The 23500-nt window shown below is 43.7% G+C and overlaps 1 protein-coding gene across 5 annotated transcripts in view; it reads left to right on the plus strand.

Moving 5' to 3' along the window:
- Positions 1-23500, plus strand: part of CCDC3 (coiled-coil domain containing 3) — a 194840-nt gene that overhangs the window by 1624 nt on the left and 169716 nt on the right. For all 5 annotated transcript variants that reach the window (XR_009247785.1, XR_009247783.1, XR_009247784.1 and 2 more), the window contains exon 2: positions 8189-8305. Coding sequence is in view for 2 of the 5 variants with exons in the window: in XM_058681885.1 (XP_058537868.1) it covers positions 8189-8305 (117 nt within the window). In the remaining 3 variants the exon portion in view is untranslated. The remainder of the gene's footprint in view (positions 1-8188; positions 8306-23500) is intronic.

Raw genomic sequence — 23500 nt, forward strand, 5'->3', positions numbered from 1 at the left:
GGAGAGAGAGGCCAGGTGGTGTGTGTTAAAGCAAAATGAACAAAACTTTTAGTTTCTGATGAAGAAGAAGAAGAGGAAGAAGAAGAAGAAGAAGAAGAAGAAGAAGAAGAAGAAGGGGAGGAGGAGGAGGGGGAGGGGGAGGAGGAGGAGGGAGGGGGGAGGGGGAGGGGTGCCTGGGTGGCTCAGTTGGTTAAGCATCTGACTGAGCCAGCTCATGATCTCACAGTTGTGAGATCGAGTCCCACATTGGGCTCTGTACTGACAGTGTGGAGCCTGCTTGGGAGTCTCTCTCTCTCTCTGCCCCTCCCCCCTCAAAATAAATACATAAAAAATAGTTTTTTAAAAAAAGGAAAAGAGTTTTATGTGAGCGCAAGTGAGGACAGCTGCTCTGGATAAATAGTCCTCACAAAGAGGAGAGTGCTCTGGAGAAAGAATGAGGATGTTTGATGCAGGGTTATATATGTTGTTTACATCAAGGGTTACAATTCACCATGACATAAGACATTTCAGAAAATTACAAACTTTATCTTATGTTTTAGTATGTACAAGGTTGCGGGCATCAGAGGCATGGGAACTCAGGGGGATTCTTATTCTTATCTCTAGAAATGTTTCTTTTAGGTTATTTACTAATGAAGCAGACGCATAGTGTGTGATCGCAGCAGAAATAGTGCCCCTGTTTTGAAGTTTGGTTAAATCATTCTCACTTTGGTGAAAGTTAAAAACAGGAAGGCAAACCATAAGAGACTCTTAACTACAGAGAACAAACTGAGGGCTGCTGGAGGGGAGGTGGGTGGGGGATGGGCTAAATGGGTGATGGGCATTAAGGAGGTCACTTGTCAGGATAAGCACTGGGTTATATGCAAGTGAGGAATCACTGAATTCTACTCCTGAAACCATTATTACACTATATGTTAACTAACTTGAATATAAATAAATTAACAAAAAAAATATAACTTCCCTGAGAGCCCAGGAGCAGAGCCCACAGCATGAAGAGTTGAAATTTTCTTTATCAGGTGGGAGGCTTTCACAGCAGTTGGACCAAAGTGTGACTCCCCCAAAGTGGAAGAAGTGTAGAGGTTGGTGGTCTCAGGGGCATCAGGCTCAAGCCTCAGACCCTTTGCCTGTTGATGATACTGTGATTGAACATCCCGAATACGGAGAAGTTATTCTGCTTTAAGGTGACGAAAGAAAAAGCATTTGTCAGTTTCTCTTGGAGACTGGCGGTGTCACAGAGAAACAGCTTAAGGTTCACTGATTCTAAAGTTAAGAATTTCTTGAATAATTTTGTTCTCCGAACCCAGTTTCGCTGCCTTGTGAAATGATTCTCTGCAGTAAACAAACTTTTCATTTATTTCATCATAAAAACTTCCATTCACATCTGCGTGCTTATGGGAAACATAGGGTAGGTGGGCTAGTAACATGTAAGAAAATTGCAGTAAGATAGTAAACAAAACCCTCCACCATCTTTTTTTTTTTTTTTTTTTTTTTTTTTTATTTTTGGGACAGAGAGAGACAGAGCATGAACGGGGGAGGGGCAGAGAGAGAGGGAGACACAGAATCGGAAACAGGCTCCAGGCTCCGAGCCATCAGCCCAGAGCCTGACGCGGGGCTCAAACTCACGGACCGCGAGATCGTGACCTGGCTGAAGCCGGACGCTTAACCGACTGCGCCACCCAGGCGCCCCACCCTCCACCATCTTAATGTGTTTCCAGTGGAAAGTATTTTGAGTGTTTATTTCTTTAATTTTCAGTTTATTATTGCTCACTTGATGAAATGTTTTTGTGCTAAACCATGGATGTTGCAGCTTAACAAAAAAGAAAAAATCTAAGAAAAAAAAACCCCAACTATACTATAGATCTGCCTGTACTATGATTCCATCTGTATGAAACGTCCAGAATGCAGAAAGCAGGCCTGTGGTTGCCTGGGGTTGAGAATGGCCCCTTTGGCTGCCAGTAAGTTCAAAGGCAATGGCAACTTTGACTGCCAGTAAGTTCAAAGGGATTTTGGGGGGTGATGAAAATATTCTAAAACTGGATGGTAACGATTATCACACACTCTATTGGCATAATTAAAATCATTTTTTAATAATTTTTTAACGTTTATTTATTTTTGAGAGAGAAAAACAGAGCACAAGCAGGAGAGGGGCAGAGAGAGGGGGTGACACAGAATCCGAAGCAGGCTCCAGGCTCTGAGCTGTCAGCACAGAGCCCCACGTAGGGCTCGAACCCACAAACCGTGTGAGATCATGACCTGAGCTGAAGTTGGACGCTTAACCGACTGAGCCACCCAGGCACCCAGCATAATTAAAATCACTGAACTTCCAATGGGTGAATTTTATAGCGTGTAAATTATACCTCAGTAGGGCTGCAAAGCAACACCAGAAAGCACACTGGAGCCTGAAATAAATAAGCATGATGTCTGATAAAAGGGTTACACCCCTTCCTCTGTTGGGCCTGCGGTGTAGTGACCGTGGCAGTCAACTACTCCGTAGCTGAGCCGGATCTGGGCTTTGTTTAAACTCCAGTTAGATTCGGCTCACCATTGGCTCCAGATATTCCGAGGATGGCTTCCTCAGTGAAGTTCAACAGCATGACCACGTGACCCAGCAATTTAAGGCCTGGAAACACCCCAAAGCATTGCAGACGGGGGCTCAAGCAAAGGGCATGTATTTCCTCTTACAGATGACTGCCACTGCAGCACCTGCCGGTGGGAGTGAGGTGGGTAGTCGAGGCTTCCATCAGAATGAGGCTCTGGAATCAGAGTCTAACCTGCCACCGGGTTGTGAGCCAAGTACCCCGCGTGCCAGGAGCCGTGGCTTTGCTTTAGGAAAAGCCAGAGCACAGCGCGTGTGGTCTGTTTTTAATTCCCCTCCTTTGTCCCATGTCTCTAAATCTTGAAACTGCAGACTTTGGGAAGGAGTCATTGTTTATGTTTTAGGTGCTCATCGGCCCTCTGTGAGTATTTAATAGGAATACCATCGTAACACTACTACTTATTAATTACTTCCTGTTCCAATCCGTTATGTCTACACGGAAGCCATCTTAGACCCTGTCACCGTTTCTATCAAGATGAAACATGAAGTTCTTATTTCATGTTTTGCTTTAGAACTGTTAAGAATTCCCGGAATAAAATTTTCTGTTAAAGTACTTACTAGAGCCAGTGATTTGGGAACAATAAGACACCACAGCTCTTTGTCAGGGTCTGAAGAGCACTGCCATTGTCTTAGTTGTGTGTGTGAAGGAGGGAGAAATGGCCCGGGGGTCTCATTTTCTAGTAGTTTCTTGCTTCTGATGAAGCCCATATGATTTTGTCTTTTTCCCTTCTCACTTTTTGTTTTCCAAAATGAAATTTCTCACTTCTCAGATGTGCATGGTGGAGAAGGGGACACAGGCCTAGGCAACAGGCTACCTAGGTCTGACCTGAGATCACATGAAGTGAGGTAGAGAGGCCGGGACAGGTGATCTCTTAGCTTCTTCCTTCCACTGAAATGTGGCATTCTTTCTGGTTCATTATATTTGGCATTCTAGCTTAGTAGATGCCAAAACAACTTAATTTCAGTTTAGACTTCTTTCTATTTACTTATCTATTTATTTATTTAAAATTTATTTTTTAAATTTACATCCAAGTTAGCATATAGTGCAACAATGATTTCAGGGGTAGATTCCCTAATGCCCCTTACCCATTTAGCCCATCTCCCCTCCCACAACCCCTCCAGTAACTGTTCTCCATATTTAAGAGTCTCTTAAGTATTATCCTCCTCCCTATTTTTATATTATCTTTGCTTCCCTCCCCTTATGTTCATCTGTTTTGTATCTTAAGTTCCTCGTATGAGTGAAGTCATAAGATATTTGTCTTTCTCTGATTGACTAATTTTACTTAGCATAATACCCTCCAGTTCCATCCATGTAGTTGCAAATGGCAAGATTTCATTGTTTTTGATTGCCGAGTAATACTCCATTGTATGTATATACCACATCTTCTTTATCCATCGTCCATCGATGGACATTTGGGCTCTTTCCATACTTTGGCTATTGTCGATAGTGCTGCTATAAACATGGGGGTACATGTGCCCCTTTGAAACAGCACACCTGTATCCCTTGGATAAATACCTCGTAGTGCAAATGCTGGGTTGTAGGGTAGTTCTATTTTTAATTTTTTGATAGACTACTTTGTTGATCACAGTTCTCTAGAGAAACAGAACCAATTGTATATATGTGTATGTGTTTATACAATTTTATTTTGATTTTGTAATGTGAATTATAGATGTAATAATATATTCATTATAAGGAAAATTGGCTCATGCACTTATAGAGCCTGATAAGTTTCTAGATCTGCAGTTGGCAAGCTGAGATCCAGGAGAGTTGATGGTGTCGTTCCAGTCCAAAAGCTGGCAGGCTTGAGATCCATGAAGTTGTTGTTTCAGTTTGAGCCTGAAGGCAGGAAAAAAACCATGTCTCAGCTCAAGGCAGTCAAGAAGGAAGAATTCCTTCTTATTCGGGTGAAGGTCAGTCTTCAGTTCTATTCAGACCTTCAACTGACTGGATGAGACCCACCCACACTAAGGAGGGCAATCTGTTTTATTCTGTCTTATCAATTCAAATAAACTCATCCCCAAATTCCCTTATGGAGATACCCAACATAGTGTTTTTCCAAATATCTGGGTACCCCATGGCCCAGTAAAGTTGACACATAAATTAACTGTCTTATTTCTATAGAGGCTGGTTTAATGCCTGGCTAGTTAAGTGATCATAAATGATTTTGCAATTGAAAAAGTCACAAGTCCCCTGTTTTCATGAGAAAGTACATTCATGTATGGCTTTCAACTAGATAATGATAAACCTGGTTACAAAACCTTAGCTGGATTGCCCATGACCTTTTGTACCCACAAAACCTCAGCATTGCCCTCACCAGACTACATTAACCCTTTTCTGGTTTTGTGGCTGGAGGTCCTGATCCCCTTGTCATAGGCCAGTAGACAGTTACTAAGTTTATAGATACGATGTCCTGCTGAGCAGTAAATCAGCTTTCTCTGAGGTTGGTCTCCTCAGGTCTTCACAGCTGGATGCCAGGAGCCCAGTTCTTTCTTTCCTAAGGTCCATGGGTCAATTCTCCACCTAACAGAGCTTTAAATTTCACCACCAGTTACTCCATTGATATTTCTGACCTCATTCATTCCTCTCACCGGTTCCATTGGAAACTCAGGGGGCAGGAAATGACTTTGATTACACAGGGAGTCATTCCACTGTGGAAGTCACATAAAGCAATTCATGTAAAGCAGTTCTCACCAAATTAATATGACCTGACCCCAGGAAGATGGGAAAAAGTCCCAGCCAAAATATACTTCTTGCAGAGACAATTGGATATTCATGGACTATTATGGCATTGGTGGCCAGTTTTGAAAGCTGACTGCAAAAACTCTAATAGGAAGGTCTATTTGTGAACTTGGAAGTGCTGAGGCGTTATTTCCTACTGCAGTGATTTCATAGATCTCACATAAATTTAGAGCTTTCCATTCACTGGATCTTACTGAAATTCTGGGGAACTGCTTCTTTCTGTTTATCATAGAAAAAAGGGAAGGAGTCTGCGTGAGTCTTTTTAGAAAACGATTTCCTGTCTACCTTGGCTCACGTCTTCATGAATTTTTTTATTCACCTTCAGTGCAAAAGTATATTTCAGTTGATTCTGAAGCATACCTTGTTTGTCCCACCCTCACTGTCTGTGCCACCAGCCTTTCCCACTGGAAGCCTGTGTGACAGCAGTGACTTCTTGGTGTGCTTTCAGTGTAGGTTGTGACCTTTACAGAGCCTTTTGCATTTAAGATCATTTCTAACATGGTAATAAAAATTTTGTCTATTAGAGGAATTTCAGGGATCCACTGGCAGGGAGGACTTTTTTTAAGGTTGGGCCCTTCCCAGTAAGCCTGAAATTGGACATATAGGGGACCTCGATCTCAGCTACAAAAAAGTCACATATGTGACTCATAAAATGGGGGACACATTTGGGAGCTTTTATACGTGAAGTGGACAGAATTTCAGGATGGTGAGATGTGACTGTGGTAAGAAGAGAGTAGTTAAAACAATAAAGAATTTCTGCCTTGGGTGGGGGGGCACCTGGGTGGCTCAGTCAGTTAAGCGTCCAACTCTTGGTTTCATCTCAGGTCATGATCTCACAGTTTGTGAGATCGAGCCCCATGTTGGGCTCTCCACTGGTGGCACAGCCTACTTGGGATTCTCTCTCTTTCTCTGCCCCCTTCCCCACTCTCTCTCTCTCTCTTGAAATAAATAATAATAAAAATGGAATCTCTGCCCTGGGTGATTGGATAGATGGTGGAATCATTAGCTGAGATGGGAAACACAGATGGGCAGCACTGGTGGGAAGATGGTTAGTCCTGTCTGAGGAATTTGAAAAATGTGTGGGGCAGGTGAGTCAAGTACCTATAGGTAGGTGTGTGAAGTCCCTGTGGTTCAGGGAGTGAACATTTGGGAAAATGAACCTCAGGAGAGAGATTAGTGTCCAAAGCCGCAGAGCCATCCAAAGAATGGGAGCCGAGAAGTAAGTTTGAAATTTGGAGACTTTAGCCGATCTATTCCCATTGACTTCAAAAGAATAAAGCAGTAATACTCAACTGTTGGGATGTGTTCTTTATTTGATTAAACATCAGATTAAAAGCCAAATCACAAACTCATTATGTAAAAATGACTCTCTACAGATTTGGCCATTAGATGTAAGCTGCATGATACAGTTTATATGGTCAGCTATGTATTTCTTGGACCTTAATCAGACCCTGGAGAATTTGAAGAGAGCATTTGTTCTAAACCTAATTCTACACGTATCTCAATGCTTAGTTAATAAAGAAATGCTTTCTTCCTTCCCATTCCTGTCTCCTTGATGCTGCTTGATGCCTCATTGGCTTCCTTTGCCTAATTTTTTGGAGACAAGAGCAGGTAGATGTGAGACAACGTGTCTCTTTTTATTCACTTGGTGGCTTTGGTTATTTCTCGAATGTCACCTCTGGGAGATCCGCAGCTTGGTTTCCATCCTTGGTGCTCATTTTACCTTTCAAGATCAAGAACTCATTTCTCAATACGATTCATTCTACTTAGTGGCTCGTGCTAATTACAGTTGAGATTGCTTGCTTCCACTGCATTTTAGAGGATGTCATCTTATCATGTTCCTCTCTTGTGTTTGTAAACACTGGCTTGCTCATTTCGTATTTCCCCTTCGTTTATTCCAAGATTGATATCTCCGCCGTGGAATTGGAATCCTTCTATCTTTGGAACAGCATGCAAATCCTCTCTATCCTTCTCAACGCTGTTTCTAAACTGTTGAATCTTTTTATGATAATTAAGAACCAGTTTTAAAAAAGCCAGTGAAAATGACTAAATCATGATTAAGACTGCCCAACCTTTCTGGATGTATAAATTCACTGCAGTTTAGTCTTGCCAGGCTGTGGGTGAGGCTGCCGTGCACAGTTGTGCAGGCTACTCGTGGCACCGGGGTGTTTGGCCACAGGGACGAATGCAGGCTGCAGGCACCCAGCACTGTCCTCACCAAGCCACCCACCTTGGTGTGTGGCTGCATCTCCTCAGGGAATCAATTCCTTTTTCTATTTTTTAAAAATGATTGTTTGTTGGGGCCCCTGGGTGGCTCAGTCGGTTAAGCATCCGTCTCAGGTCATGATCTCATGGTTCATGGGTTTGGGCCCCATATCGGGCTCTGTGCTGACAGCTCAGAGCCTGGAGCCTGCTTCGGATTCTGTTTCACTCTCTCTCTGCCCCTCCCCCCACTAACATTTATTTATTTATTTTGAGAGAGAGGGAGAGAGAGAGAGAGAGCAGGGGTGAGGCAGAGAGAAAGGGAGAGAGACACTCCCAAGCAGGCTCCACGCTGTCAGCACAGACCCCGATGGGGGCTTGCTCTCAGGAACAACAAGGTCATGACCTGAGCCGAAAACAAGAGTCAGACGCTTAACTGATGGAGCCATCCAGGCGCCCCTCCTTTTTCTAATTTATACAAAGGCACTGCATTGATCCGTGGAGTCCTGAATTTGATCATTTTAGGTAGCTCCTCAGCCTATGATACTATCACCAAAGACAGGAAGCAGAACAGACCTTGTCTTAGTGCGAGCACACCCAGAAAGTCTGGAAGAACATAAATCTGACCTTCTGCTTCCACCTATGTGTTCCAGCTCCTACAGAGCCCACAAGGGGGTGTGGCCACGGGTGCTCTGCTATGTGACTGGCTCCCTGCTCCTCTTCTCCACTGGTGCCAGACCATACTTGCTCCAACATGGCCATCTAAGGAGGTAAGCCCCTTCCCATTCAGACTTCCTGTTCCCCCTCTCATCACACATAACCCTTCTGTGCTTTTCTCTCACCCGCCCCATCTGCCATCTGGTCTTGTCACTGAGTGCCCTGTTGTTGATTCCTCATGGGCAGAAATGCAGGGCTGAGCACAGAGGAGGGACAGGGACAGCATATCCCAATTGCCTTTTATGCTCTCCCCTATACCAGAGAGGCTAGAAGTCTGGGAACTCTATTTCTTTTTTTTGAAGTTTCTTTATTTTGAGAGAGAGAGCGTATGAGCAGGGGAGGGGCAGAGAGAGAGGGAGAGAGAGAATCCCAAGCGGGCTCTGTGCTGACAGCACAGAGTCTGATGTGGGGCTTGATTCCATGAACTGTAAGATCATGGCCTGAGCTAAAACCAAGAGTCAGATTCTTTTTTTTTTTTTTAATTTATTTATTGTTTAATTTACATCTAAGTTAGTTAGCATATGGTGCAACAATGGTTTCAGGGGTAGATTCCGTAATGCCCCTTACATTTAGACTATCCTCCCTCCCACAACCCCTACAGCACCCCTTTGTTTGTTCTTGAAGACTCTTTTACATTTTGTTCCCCTCCTTAGTTTTATATTATTTTTGTTTCCTTCCTCTTATGCTCATCTGTTTTGTATCTTAAAGTCCGCATATGAGTGAAGTCATATGATATTTGTCTTTCTCTGACTAATTTCGCTTAGCATAATACCCTCCGGTTCCATCCATGTAGTTGCAAATGGCAAGATTTCATTCTTTTTGATTGTCGGGTTATACTCCATTGTATATATATACCACATCTTCTTTATCCGTTCATCCGTCAATGGACATTTGGGCTCTTTCCATAGTTTGGCTATTGTTGATCGTGCTGCTATAAACATTGAGGTGCATGTGTCCCTTCAAAACAGCATCCCTGTATTCCTTGGATAAATACCTAGTAGTGCAATTGCTGGGGCATAGGGTAGTTTTATTTTTCATTTTTTGAGGAACCTCCATACTTTTTTCCAGAGTGGGTACACCAGTTTGCATTCTCACCAGCAGTGCCAAAGAGATCCTCTTTCTCTGCATCCTCGCCAACATCTGTTGTTGCCTGAGTTGTTAATGTGAGCCATTCTGGCGGGTGTGAGGTGGTAACTCATTGTGGTTTTGATTTGTATTTCCTAGATGATGAGTGATGTAGAGCATTTTTTCATGTGTCTGTTGGCCATCTGGATGTCTTCTTTGGAGAAGTGTCTATTCATGTCTTTTGCCCATTTCTTCACTGGATTATTTGTTTTTTGGGTGTTGAGTTTGAGAAGTTCTTTATAGATATTGGATACTAACCCTTTATCCGATACGTCATTTGCAAATATCTCCTCCCATTCCATCGGTTGCCTTTTAGTTTTGTGGATTGTTTCCTTCCCTGTGCAGAAGCTTTTTATTTTGATGATGTCCCAATAGTTTATTTTTGCTTTTGTTTCCCTTGCCACTGGAGATGTGTTGAGTAAGAAGTTGCTGTGGCCGAGGTCAAAGAGGTTTTTGCCTGCTTTCTTCTCTAGGATTTTGATGGCTTCCTATCTTACATTGAGGTCTTTCATCCATTTTGAGTTTATTTTTGTGTATGGTGTAAGAAAGTGGCCCAGGTTCATTTTTCTGCATGTTGCCGTCCAGTTTTCCCAGCACTGCTTGCTGAAGAGACTGTCTTTATTCCATTGGATGTTCTTTCCTGCTTTGTCCAAGATGAGTTGGCCATACATTTATGGGTCCATTTCTGGGTTCTCTATTCTGTTCCATTGATCTGAGTGTCTGTTCTTGTGCCAGTACCATACTATCTTGATGATTACAGCTTTGTAATACGTCTTGATGTCTGGGAGTGTGATGCCTCCAGTTTTGGTTTTCTTTTTCAAGATTGCTTTGGCTATTCAGGGTCTTCTCTGGTTCCATACAAATTTTAGGATTTTTTGTTCTAGCTCTGAAGAATGCTGGCATTATTTCACTAGGTATTGCATTGACTATGTAGATTGCTTTGGGTAGTATCGACATTTTAACAGTGTTTGTTCTTCCAATCCAGGAGCATGGAATATTTTTTTGTGTCTTCTTCAATTTCTTTCACAGCTTTGTATAGTTTTCAGTGTATAGATTTTTCACCTCTTTGGTTATGGTTATTCCTAGGTATTTTATGGTTTTGGGTGCAATTGTAAATGGGATCGATTCCTTGATTCCTCTTTCTGTTGCTTCATTATTGGTGTATAGGAATGCAAACGATTTGTGTGCATTGATTTTGTATCCTGCAACTTTGCTGAATTCATGGATCAGTTTTTAACAGTTTTTTTTTTGGTGGAGTCTTTTGAGTTTTCCATATTGAGTATCATGTCATCTGTGAAGAATGAAAGTTTGACTTCCTCCTGGCCGATTTGGATGCCTTTTATTCCTTTGTGTTGTCTGACTTCCAAGGCTAAGACTTCCAGTACTATGTTGAATAACAGTGGTGAGAGTGGACATCCCTGTTGTGTTCCTGACCTTTGGGGGAAAGCTCTGTTTTTCCCCATTGTGGATGTATAAGCAGTGGGCCTTTCATATACAGCTTTTATGATCTTGAGGTATGGTCCTTCTATCCCTACTTTCTTGAGGGTTTTTACCAAGAAAGATGCTGTATTTTGTTAAATGCTTTCTCTGCATCTATTGAGAGGATCATGTGGTTCCTTTCCTTTCTTTCATTCATGTGATGAATCACATTGATTGTTTTGCAGATATTGAATCGGCCCTGCATCCCAGGTATAATTCCACTTGGTCATGGTGAATAATTCTTTTAATGTATTGTTAGCTCTGGTTGGTTAGTAACTTACTGAGAATTTTGCATCCATGTTCATTAGGGAAATTGGTCTATAGTTCTCCTTTTTAGTGGGGTCTTTGTCTGGTTTTAGAATCAAGTTAATCCTGGCTTCATAGAGTTTGGAAGTTTTCCTTCCATTTCTATATTTTGGATTTCTTTACTGGTAATGGGACTGTTCAAATTCTCTATTTCTTCCTGTTTGAGTTTTGGTAGTTTATATGTTTCTAGGAATTTGTCCATTTCTTCCAGATTTCCCATTTTATTGGTGTATAATTGCTCATAATATTCTCTTATTATTGTTTGTATTTCTGTAGTGTTGGTTGTGATCTCTCCTCCTTCAAGCTTGATTCTATTTATTTGGGTCCTTTCCTTTTTCCTTTTGGTCAAACTCACTAGGGGTTTATCAATTTTGGTAATTCTTTCAAAGAACCAGCTCCTGGTTTCATTGATCTGTTCTACTGTTTTTCGGTTTCGATAGCATTGATTTCTGCTCTGATCTGTATTATTTCCTGTCTTCTGCTGGTTTTGGGTTTTATTTGTTGTTCTTTTTCCAGCTCTTTGAGGTATAAGGTTAGGTTGTATATCTGAGACCTTTCTTCCTTCTATAGGAAGGCCTGGATTGCTATATACTTCCCTCTTATGACCACCTTTGCTGTGTGCCAGAGGTTTTGGGTTGTGGTGTTATCATTTTCATTGGCTTCCATGTACTTTTTAATTTCCTCTTTAACTTCTTGGTTAGAAATTCATTCATTCTTTAGTCTCCGAGTATTTGTTATCTTTCCAAGTTTTTTCTTGTAGTTGATTTCAAGTTTCATAGTGTTGTGGTCTGAAAATATGCACAGTATGATCTCGATCTTTATTTACTTGTTGAGGGCTGATTTGTGTCCCAGTATGTGATCTAGTCTGGAGAATGTTCCATGTGCACTCGAGAAGAATGTGTATTCTGCTGCTTTAGGATAAAATGTTGTGAATATGTATGTTAAGTCCATCCGGTCCAGTGTGTCATTCAAAGCCATAGTTTCCTTGTTGATTTTCTGTTTAAATGATCAGTCCATTGTTGTAAGTGGGGTATTGATGTCCCCTATTGTTATGGTATCATTATCAATGAGTTTCTTTATGTTTGTGATAATTGATTTACATGTTTGGGTGCTTCCACATTTGGCACATAAATGTTTACAGTTGTTAGGTCTTCTTGGTGGATAGACCGCTTAATTATGATATAATGCCCTTCTTCATCTCTTGTTACAGTCTTTATTTTAAAATTTAGATTGTCTGATATAAGTATGGCTACTAAGGCTTTCTTTTGGTGACCATTAGCATGATAGATGGTTCTCCATCCCCTTATTTTCAATCTGAAGGTGTCTTTAGGTCTAAAATGGGTCTCTTGTAAACAGCATATAGATGGATCTTGTTTTCTTATCCATTCTGTTACCCTATGTCTTTTGATTGGAGCATTTAGACCATTGACGTTTAGAGTGAGTACTGAAAGATACAAATTTATTGCCATTATGTTGCCTGTAGAGTCAGTTTCTGGCAGTGTTCTCTGGCCCTTTCTAGTCTTTTTGTTGCTTTTGGTCTTTTTGTTTTGGTTTTGTTTTTTTTTCGTCTTTTCTCCCCTCAGAGAGTCCCCCTTAAAATTTCTTGCAGGGCTGGTTTAGTGGTCACAAACTCATTTAATTTTTGTCTGGGAAACTTTGAATCTCTCCTTCTATTTTTTTTTTTTTTTCCTCAACATTTTTTATTTATTTTTGGGACAGAGAGAGACAGAGCATGAACGGGGGAGGGGCAGAGAGAGAGGGAGACACAGAATCGGAAACAGGCTCCAGGCTCCGAGCCATCGGCCCAGAGCCTGACGCGGGGCTCGAACTCACGGACCGCGAGATCGTGACCTGGCTGAAGTCGGACGCTTAACCGACTGCGCCACCCAGGCGCCCCTCTCCTTCTATTTTGAATGACAGCCTTGCTGGATAAAGAATTCTTGGCTGCATATTTTTCCAATTCAGCACACTGAATATATCCTGTCACTCCTTTCTGGCCTATCAAGTTTCTGTGGATAGGTCTGCTGCGAATGTGATCTGTCTTCCCTTGTAGGTTAAGGACTTTTTTCCCTTGCTGCTTTCATGATTCTTTCCTTGCCTGAGTATTTTGTGAATTTGACTATGACATGCCTTGTTGATGGTCAGTTTTTGTTGAATCTAATGGGAGTCCTGTGTGCTTCCTGGATTTTGATGTCTGTGTCTTTCCCCAGGTTAGTTTTCTACTATGATTTGCTTACATAACCCTTCTATGCCGTTTTCACTCTCTTCATCTTCTGGGACCCCTTTGATTCTGATGTTGTTCCTTTTTAATGAGTCACTGATTTCTCTAATTCTTAAATCGTGCTCTTTTGCCTTAGTCTCCCTCTTTTTTTCTGCTTCATTATTCTCCATAAGTTTGTCCTTTATGTCGCTGATTCTTTGCTCTGCCCCATCCATCCTTGCCACCGTGGCACACATTCAAGATTGCAGCTCAGTTATAGCATTTTTTTATTTCATCCTGACTAGCTTTTACTTCCTTTATCTTCCTAGAAAGGGATTCTAATCTGTTTTCAACCCCAGCTAGTATTCTTATTATTGTGATACTAAACTCTAGTTCAGACATCTTGCTTGTATCTGTGTTGATTAAGTCCCTGGCTGTCATTTCTTCCTGTTCTTTCTTTTGGGGTAAATTTCTCATTTCAGCATTTTGAAGGAAGAAAAGGAATTAATAAAGTAAAAAAAAATTAAAAATTAAAAACAACACAAAGAAATAAAATAAAGGATGCTAGATCCTAGGTGTGTTTTGATCTTGTTGTTGAAAGAAGCTTGATAGATTAGACAAAAAAGGGAAAGATAAGAAAAAAAAGAAGGAAAAAAAAGAAATGTTTGAAAATTTGAAAAATGAATACAATAAAATAGAATAAAATGAAATGATGAAAGTAAAATAGAATTTTAAAAATTTACAAAAAAGTATAAAATATAGTAGAAAAAATTAAGGAAAAATCTTTTTAATAAAAATGGAAAATAAAATAAATTTTTTCTCTTTCTGTATTCAAGAATAAGAAAAGAAAGAGAAAAAAATTGAATAAAAGGACAAGCAAACAGAATGAGATATGATTGAAATTAAATCTGTTTCCCCTAGAAGTCAAACTGTGAAGCACTTTATAGTCTGTAAACTAAGCAAGTGGAGAGACTTGTGTTTGTCAAGAGTGCTGTTGGCCCAGTTGGTCAGGGTTTAGTGTAACAGCTCCGTTCTCCACTAGATGGTGCTGCTCAGCTTACTGGGATGGATTGCTGTAGCACTTATAGGCGTGTATGCGTGAGAGGGGTGAAAATGGTGTTACCCAGCTACCCAGTCTCTAGTATCAGAACTTTGTGCTCTCCCTGACTGGCAGTCGAGCACCCCTCCTTTGTCTCCGGCTTCCGTCTACTCCCTGCTTCTACACTGTCCATGACCATGCCATCAGGCTGCCAGGCAGTGCCTCCCTCCTGAGTTTTATCTCAGATGTGGCTGTGTTTCCTGACCCCTCACTTCTGAGGGACTGTGGCTTTGACCTGCTCAGACCGTCTTGGGGAGGGTGTCACTCAGCAATGGCTGGGTGCCCACCCACCCCAGGAACATTTGGGAGACCGTGCTGCTGCCAATGCCCAGAGACTGCGGCTGGGTGCCAGCCCGCCCCAGAAAAGGTTCACGCGATTGTGTAGCAGCAGAGTTTCAGAGTTTATGGAAAATTACAACACACATCTGGTACCAGGCTTCCCCCTTAATGTCCTTGTTCCAGCACCAGCAAAGGTGGTTGTTCTCCAGGGTCCACTGGGACCTTTGCTTGTGGGGTGGCCGCACAGCCTCTACCAAATGTCCTCCCAACAGGGGAACCACCTCTCCCTGGGTGGCCCAAGGACTGCCCGGACTTCACTCTGTTCCTGGGGATTTTCCCTTCCCACCAGAGCACCACCAGGTATTGAGCTGCGGAGTTTCAGACTCTGCGCTCCCCCTGTTTATAGAGTCTTAATGGAATTTAAATCCTCTCCTTTCTCCTTTCTCCCTTTTCTTGTTCAGTCCCTGTGGCTGTTTCCACTTTTCCACTTTCTCTCCAGCTGATTTTGGGGGGGGTGCTTTTCCCATATTCTCCAAACCACCCCCCCGCCCCCACCATCTCTGTCCTCTCTCCACAAGCAAAAACAGCTCCCTGCCTTCCACAGCTTCTCTCTCCTCCAGTTCACCTCTCTGCGCTGTGTACCTGCCGAGGTCTGTGGTTCAGGTTGTGCAGATTGTTGTGTTAATCCTCAAATCAGTTTTCTAGGTGTGCAAGATGGTTATGTGTTGATCTGGCTGCATTTCAGGGACAAGAGATGCAAAAAAAAAAAAAACAAAAAAAACCTTCCATGCTGTTCTGCCATCTTGACCCCTCAAGAGTCAGATTCTTGACTGACTGAGCCACCCAGGCGCCCCTGGGAACTCTGAGACTCTCTTGCCATTAGGCTTAGGACAGGGCTTCGAAGGTACATCTGTGCCAGACTGGGAGAATTGTGGCCACACAGTGTGTGGGCTTCAACACATGGATTTGCAGCCCCTTTCATATTCCTCTGATGGCTCTCAGTCCCCAGGTTGTGGACATCTGTGACCATTGACAGTCCTTTTCTGCATTTTGCTGACCTCTGGGTGGGACCTTCAACTTCCTGACTTCTGGACCATAGCTCTGGGGACAAACTTGGAAATTAGGGGTGAAACCCCTGATACCCTTGTAGGTGCCTTTGTAGGGAATTAGAGTTTTATCCGTAACTCCCCAAATATTAACAACAACTGCCCTGGGGTGCCTGGGTAGCTCAGATGGTTAGGCCTCTGATTCTTGGTTTCAGCTCAGATCATGATCTCACAGTTTGTGGGATCGAGCCCCACATTGAGCTCCACACTGACAGCACAGAGCCTGCTGGGGATTCTCTCTCTCCCTCTCTCTCTGCCTTTCCCCTGCTCACTGTCTCTGTCTCTCTCTCAAAATAAATAAATAAACTTAAAAAAAAAAGAACAACTGCCTCACATTTAAATATCGATAAGACTGGCTTGAAATCATTATGCCATCTTTGGAAATATCTGGAAAGAATGATTACCCATGTATTTTGCATTTACACCTTATAAGTTTGGGGCTTCCTTTCATTGGTCATTGATATAGAATGGATTTACCAAGTAGGAGCTGCCTGATTATAAACACCTTGAGGGACCAAGATTGTTCTGTTTATCCTATTGGCCATCTTTTCCTTTCTTGGGCCTTCCTCCCTTGGCCTAGAAACATAAGGCAGTCCCTACATTCTAAAAATAACTCCATCACTAAGTAAGCAAGGCCTCTCTTAGTTCTGCTTTTCTCTTTACAACCATCAACCACCTTTTCTAATTAATTTCCTGTACCCTGATGTCTTACGTGATATCGGACTCCCTGAATTTCCAATGTTTTTTGGGATTTTCATAGGTTTTTGGCCTCGAAGGAGAGATTATGGGTTACAAAGTCTCTGTTAAGCAAAATTTAGGACACTATTCTATCCGTGGCCTTTACCTTGCTGATGTGCAGTATTCACATGGAGTTCAGTATTTCCTAAATGTTTCTGGGTGAGAACCCTTTTGCTCTGTCCAAGATCACTGAGGACCTCCTATCGCTAAATTCAATGGATGTGTAACAGGATGTAGGATTGTTTTTAGCAGAAGCTGACATTTCAAAATGTTAGCCCTTGCTATTTCTGGCTTGGGGACACCCCAGTGATCTTGCAGCAGACCTTCTTTCTTCTGGGAAGAGCCACAGGAGTTCCCCCTTTTAGTTCCTGAGCAACAGCATTTCTGGGCAGAGTGTGCACTAACATGCTTACTTATTAATTTTTCCTTGGGCAAGGGTCGGGGGGCCCTGGCTTGAGGTAGACCCCACACCTTGACCCATAGCTGAAGGTTGCCGGAACAATTTCAGGAAGAACTGATACTGACACTAGAGACTTCTCTCTCTCTCTCTCTTTCTCTCTCTCTGTCTCTCTCTATTTTAGAGAGAGACAGAGAGAGAGCACTCAAGTGGGGGAGAGGGGGCAGAGGGAGAGAGAGAGAATCTTAAGCAGGCTTCAGGCTCAGCACAGAGTCCAATGCAGGGCTTGATCCCTTGATCCTGGGATCAGGACCTAGGCTGAAATCAAGAGTTGGATGCTCAACTGATTGAGGCACCCAGGCACCCAGGGTCTTTGAGGGGGCTCAGAAAATAGAACATGCTGACATGCATTATTCACACAGATTCAGTATTTCCTGAATACTTTTTAAAAATGTTTATTTATTTTTGAGAGAGAGAGAGAGAGAGAGAGAGAGAGAGAATGAGTAGGGGAGGGGAAGAGAGAGGGGACAGAGGATCTGAACCAGGTTCTGCTCTGACAGCACAGAGCCTGATGTGAGGCTCAAACTCACAAACCATGAGATCATGACAGCCAAAGTTGGACGCTTAACCGACTGAGCCTCCCGGCCGCCTCTTCTAAATGCTTTTGACTGAGACTCCGTCGGCTGTGTCTAAGATCTTCCTCCCTGCCTGGCTTCTGAACAAATTGAGAAATCAGGCAAGGGAGAAGGGCACATGGAAAATTAACATTTTCCTTTATGACTGATGAAGGCTTGGCTGCAGGGTGTGGCTCGTCTACTGGGAAACTTGACTTGCTAAGTTTTTATGGACACGTCCACTGGGGCAGCCCTGGCTACCACACCCCTGGGGCCCTGGAGGAGCAAAGCAGAGCCCATGCTCTTGCGGACAAGCAACTCCCTCTGAAGAGGAGAAAGAGAAGGGAAGAAATAAATGTGTGTGATTGATTCTTCCCAAATTTATCACTCAGATGAGTCACCCCACTGCACCTGGGTTGAAGTAAATGAATGGACAGAAAGATCCAGGAGGGTGACCTCAGTAAGTACCTTCCTGGCTCCCTTCCTAGAGGAAACACCTGAAATAGGGAAACTGTGTCCCCTTGAAATAGATTAGCATGACTAATGAGATAGGCAGAACTAGACCAAGGCCAGCTGGTCAGAAGGTACCTTGAGGTACCTGATGGGAGGGGAGGGGCTTTCCACGCCCAGCAGGTAATTGATGCTGTCATTGCTTCTGTCCCAGGCACACCAGAATCACAGGGGAGATGGCTGTGGTGTGTTTGTGTGTGTGTGTGTGTGTGTGTGTGTGTGTGTGTGTGTGTACACAGAGCAGCACCTTGGAGCTATGGCCTACGTTAGCATGTAGTAACCTTGGGGATAGATGGAGGCAACTCTACCCCCCCATATCTCACATTGTTGGCCGCAGCCTCAGAAATCTTTGATTTCAAGTACTTCTGGCAGAGAACTAGTGGCTGTTAGCAGAGACACGTTGGGGGACCGGCCACCCCTTCTGCCCCTTCTCTGTTAAATGAGTCTTATTGGGATCCATATCTTCATTGGTATAGCCGTGTGTGGGGTTCTTAGACTCTACATGAGGTAGGAACCCTAAGAATGTCAGAATGGTCTGTTGGCATTTGGAGGACTGGGACTATCCTGTCACTGTGGCTTGAATATTATAGAAATGCTACTTTTTGTACCTCAAGATGGTGCAACGGTGGGGGGAACCTGGGTGGCTCAGTCAGCTGAGCGTCCAACTTCGGCTCAGGTCGTGATCTCAGGGTTCATGAGTTCAAGCCCCACACTGAGCTCACTGCTGTCAGCAAAGAGTGCACTTAGATCCTCTGTCCCTCTCTCTCCCTGCCTCTCCCCTGCTCGTGCTGTCTCTCTCAGAAATAAACAAAACATTAAAAAACATTAAAATAAATAAAACATAAAAATTTTTTTTTTTAATTTTTTTTTTCAACGTTTTTAATTTATTTTTGGGACAGAGAGAGACAGAGCATGAACGGGGGAGGGGCAGAGAGAGAGAGGGAGACACAGAATCGGAAACAGGCTCCAGGCTCCGAGCCATCAGCCCAGAGCCTGACGCGGGGCTCGAACTCACGGACCGCGAGATCATGACCTGGCTGAAGTCGGACGCTTAACCGACTGCGCCACCCAGGCGCCCCAAACATAAAAATTTTAAAAAGATGGTGCCATGGGATGCATGGCTTGTAGAGACTTCCCTCTGTGTTATTTTGTTGATTCCTCTGCCGCAATGGACACCTGTGATCATGCACTTGGCTTCTGTGTCCTTTTCCTGCTCCCCTGAGTGCTCCTTCTGCCCTCCCTCACATCTGAAGTTCGTGTTTCCAATGCTCCTCCTCAGCATGCCTTGATGCTTAGTTTTCAGCTCTCTCCTCCCTCGCCCTGGAAAGTCTCCCTGTCCTGGTCCTGCTCTTGCTGTCCTCTGGTCTTCAGACCCTCCGTAACCAGTTGCTGGCTGCAACCCTTTAGACATCTAAAAATCAACACATTCGACTCCTGAGTTCATCATCTTGGCCAAGCTGGTCTTTCCTCTTGGTTCTCCATCTCGACTCATGTCATGGACATTCACCCAGTTTTAGGAGTTAGAAATTTAGCAGTACCTCTGACTCTTCCCCCCACATTGAGTTAGTCATCAAGACCTGACCCTTTAAAAACAACAACTTCGGGGCGCCTGGGTGGCGCAGTCGGTTAAGCGTCCGACTTCAGCCAGGTCACGATCTCGCGGTCCGTGAGTTCGAGCCCCGCGTCAGGCTCTGGGCTGATGGCTCGGAGCCTGGAGCCTGTTTCCGATTCTGTGTCTCCCTCTCTCTCTGCCCCTCCCCCGTTCATGCTCTGTCTCTCTCTGTCCCAAAAAAAAAAAAAAAAAACCAAAAAAAAACAACAACTTCGTGGGGCACCTGGGTGGCTCAGTCGGTTAAGCATCCGACTTCGGCTCAGGTCATGATCTCACGGTCCGTGAGTTCGAGCCCCGCGTCAGGCTCTGTGCTGACAGCTCAGAGCCTGGAGCCTGCTTCCGATTCTGTGTCTCCCTCTCTCTCTGCCCCTCCCCCGTTCATGCTCTGTCTCTCTCTGTCCCCAAAATAAATAAAAAACGTTGAAAAAAATTAAAAAAAAAAATCCTCTTTGAGATGTGAACTCAACAGGAAAGATGCTTGGCTAGATCCCAGCTCCCCCACTCAATAGTTATCTCACTTTGGGCACCTGTGTCCTCATTTGTAAAACAGTAACACCTGCCTCACTCGCCTTCTAAAACCACAAGGATCAGCTGAGCTAACATATGCCAGCGTGGCTGACAGGGCATGATATGAATGTAACACTCCGCCCTCCAGATGCACCAGGAGAATGCGGTGAGCTGAGCAAGGGCAGTGGACGCAGACCCCAGATCTGAACATTGGACCCGTCACGCACTAGCTGGGCTTCTGTGACGCTTCTCTCTCCTGCTTCTCCTGCTTCCTGTTTGCAGGTCGCTGCTCCTCAGCAGGTACCCCTCCCGTTGACCTCTGATGGCTGCTGTCCTCAGGTCTTGCTCCTGGGCTCTACCCTCTGTGTGTGAGCTCCCTCCAGGGCATTTCATCATTGCCATGGCCTTAAATCCTATCTCTCCGCGGTGACTCCCAAATTTATAGCCCCCTGTCACACCTTTTTTTTGAGTTCCTGCCTTCTTGAGACGCCTCCACTCTGGTGCTGGGCAAAAGCAGCCCTGATTGTGTCCTGTCCAGCAGTGCCCAGTCCCCCCCCCACACCCCCCCCCGTGTTCTTCATGTCGCCTCCTCCACATTTCCATGAGCTTGGGGTTCCCCATCTGCAATCGCCTTAACTCGGGGCAGAACTGTTTCAGTGATTCAGTCTTGTCCACTCTCCTTTCTTGTGCAGCATGCCTCACGTGCCCTAAGGCTGCGTTCATTTCTTGTTCACTTGACTGTTACTGGTTATCCTTTCTAGAATTTTAGTTCCACGAGGGGACTGTGTCTCTCGTTCACTTCTCCAGCCCCAGGGCCACGCAAAGCTCCTGACCCACAGCAGCTGCTTGGCAAATATCTGATGAACAAATGAATGTGTGTCCAGAGCAGGTTACTAACCTTGTGATAATTAGGTCTGTTCTCTAACATTAAGGGAATTAGGTGAGATATGAGATAATACACTGAGAAGAGCCTAAACCAGGATGTGGCACATAGCGGGTATTTAATGTTAGTTCCCCTTCCTATAACGAATTAAAAATTGGGGCGCTTGGATGGCTCAGTCGATTGGGCGGCCGACTTTGGCTCAGGTCATGATCTCTCTGTTTGTGGGTTCAGGCCCCGCGTCAGGCTCTGTGCTAACAAACCGCTCGGAGCCTGGAGCCTGCTTTGGATCCTATGTCTCCCTCCATCTCTCTCTGCCCCTCCACCATTTGTGCTCTCTCAAAAATAAACATTAAAAAAAGAATAAAAAAAGAAGCTATACAAGTTATAAAGAATATATTCTTTAAGCACATAAAAATGTGTGTGGGCTATAAAGAATAAGCATATAATGTGCATCCAGAAGGTCTTAGTCAAATCTGGTAAAATGTGCATCTCTAAACTTAGTACATGCACAACTGTAGAACTTATTACATATACAGGTGCCTGGGCTGTACTCCCAGAGACACTGATCTAAATGGTGTGTATCCTGATGCCTATCATTTTGAGAACCAGTGATACAGAATATAGGTTGAAGTATGGTATTGGGCATATTAGGGTTCTCCAGATGGAAAAAAAAGAGGTTTTAAATATATGGCGAGAAAGAGTGAGACTGAAAGAGGGCTGGGATCCACAGGATGGGCCAGCAGGCTGGACATTTGGGTAGAGTCGATATTGCAGCCTTGAGTTCAAATTCCATGGGACAGGAGGCTGGAAACTCAGGCAGGGTTTCTATGCCGCAGTCTTGACCACAAGCCTTTTCACTTTGGCTAGCTTCAGTCTTTGATCTTCAGTTCCTCAACTGATTGGACGAAGCCCACCCACATTGGGGCGGGGGGGGGGGGCGTAATCAGCTTTACTCAAGGTTACTGGCTTAAATATTAATTATAGCTAAAATATACCTTCAGAGGAACATCTAGACTGGTGCTTGACCAAACAGTGGGGCCTCAAGTCCTAGCCAAGTTGACACACAAAATTAACTATCATATTGAGCAAATATTTTAATTATCATTTTAAAAAATGTATTAAGCATCTACTATTTCTCCAGTTTTAGGCTAGGTTTCATGGAGTCACTATAATGCAAAACCTTATTCCCTCCTGCCTCCTACCCAGGAGTTTGTTATTGGTTTTTTAAATTTTGGTGTTTCTTCCCTTAACAAAGATTCAACACATAAGAGGTGGGGAGAGGGTTCCTGGTTAGGAGCTTTTTAGGAGCCACTCAGGCAGAGTAGTCTAGAAAACTCTGTCTTCAAAGGAAGCCTTCTGTATGTCAGATTTACCCACCTCAGATGATACTTGCTTACTGTCTTATTCAAAAGCCACGAAAACAAAACAAAATAAATTCCAGAGCTGCTACCACGTGCCAGTTCTAAGGATACAGTGACAGGAAATGTGGCTTCTGCCCTCTATTTGTTGATGGTTTTGTCGTGGGGCTCCTTCGTTCTCGTGACTTGCTTGACTAAATAAAACAACGGCGCTTTATGAAACTGCAGAGGGAATAGGACGTAGTAGGAAAGACCCTTTGCTTTTGAGATATTTATTAAAGGTTAGGGAGATTTGTCATAAAGGGATATAGAGCACCAATCCAGTGGGAACACTTCTTCAGAACCGTCCCAGGGATAAGCATCAGTGGGCACCTGACTCCTTAAGCATGACCGAATTTCCCCCAACCTGTGACTGCTTGTGTCCAGCAGATGGCGCCAAACGGCTGGTTCTAGCTAGGACGCACGGGCTCCTCTGCAAAACATGAAATATATTTCTATAAAGCCAGCATCTTAAAAAATATATATATATATATTTATTTTGAGAGAGGGAGGGAGAGAAGCAGAGAGAACGGTAGAGAATCCCAAGCAGGCTCTGCATTGTCAGCGTGGAGCCCAATGTGGGGCTTGAACCCAGGAAATGTGAGATCATGCCCTGAGCCAGATCGAGTTGGGCACCCAGCTGACTGAGCCACCCAGAAGCCCCTATAAAGCCAGCATCTTAAAGCACTCATATTATCTGTCTGAGGCCCTTTCTTTCTTTTTCTTTTTCTTTCTTTCTTTCTTTCTTTCTTTCTTTCTTTCTTTCTTTCTTTCTTTCTTTCTTTCTTTCATTCTTTCTCTTTTTTAAGATTTTATTTTTAAGTAATCTCTGCACTCAACGTGAGGCTCAAACTTACAACCCTAAGATCAAGAGTCTTATGCTCTGACTGAGCCAGCCAGGTGCCCGCTGAAACCCTTTCTTTTGCTCCATTTTAGTGTGACCTGTGAATTTAATGAGCAGTGGCCACAGAAATGGTTGCCAGTCCTGGAATGTGA

Source organism: Neofelis nebulosa, chromosome 8 (genome assembly GCF_028018385.1).
Source record: "Neofelis nebulosa isolate mNeoNeb1 chromosome 8, mNeoNeb1.pri, whole genome shotgun sequence".
Lineage (NCBI taxonomy): Eukaryota > Metazoa > Chordata > Mammalia > Carnivora > Felidae > Neofelis > Neofelis nebulosa.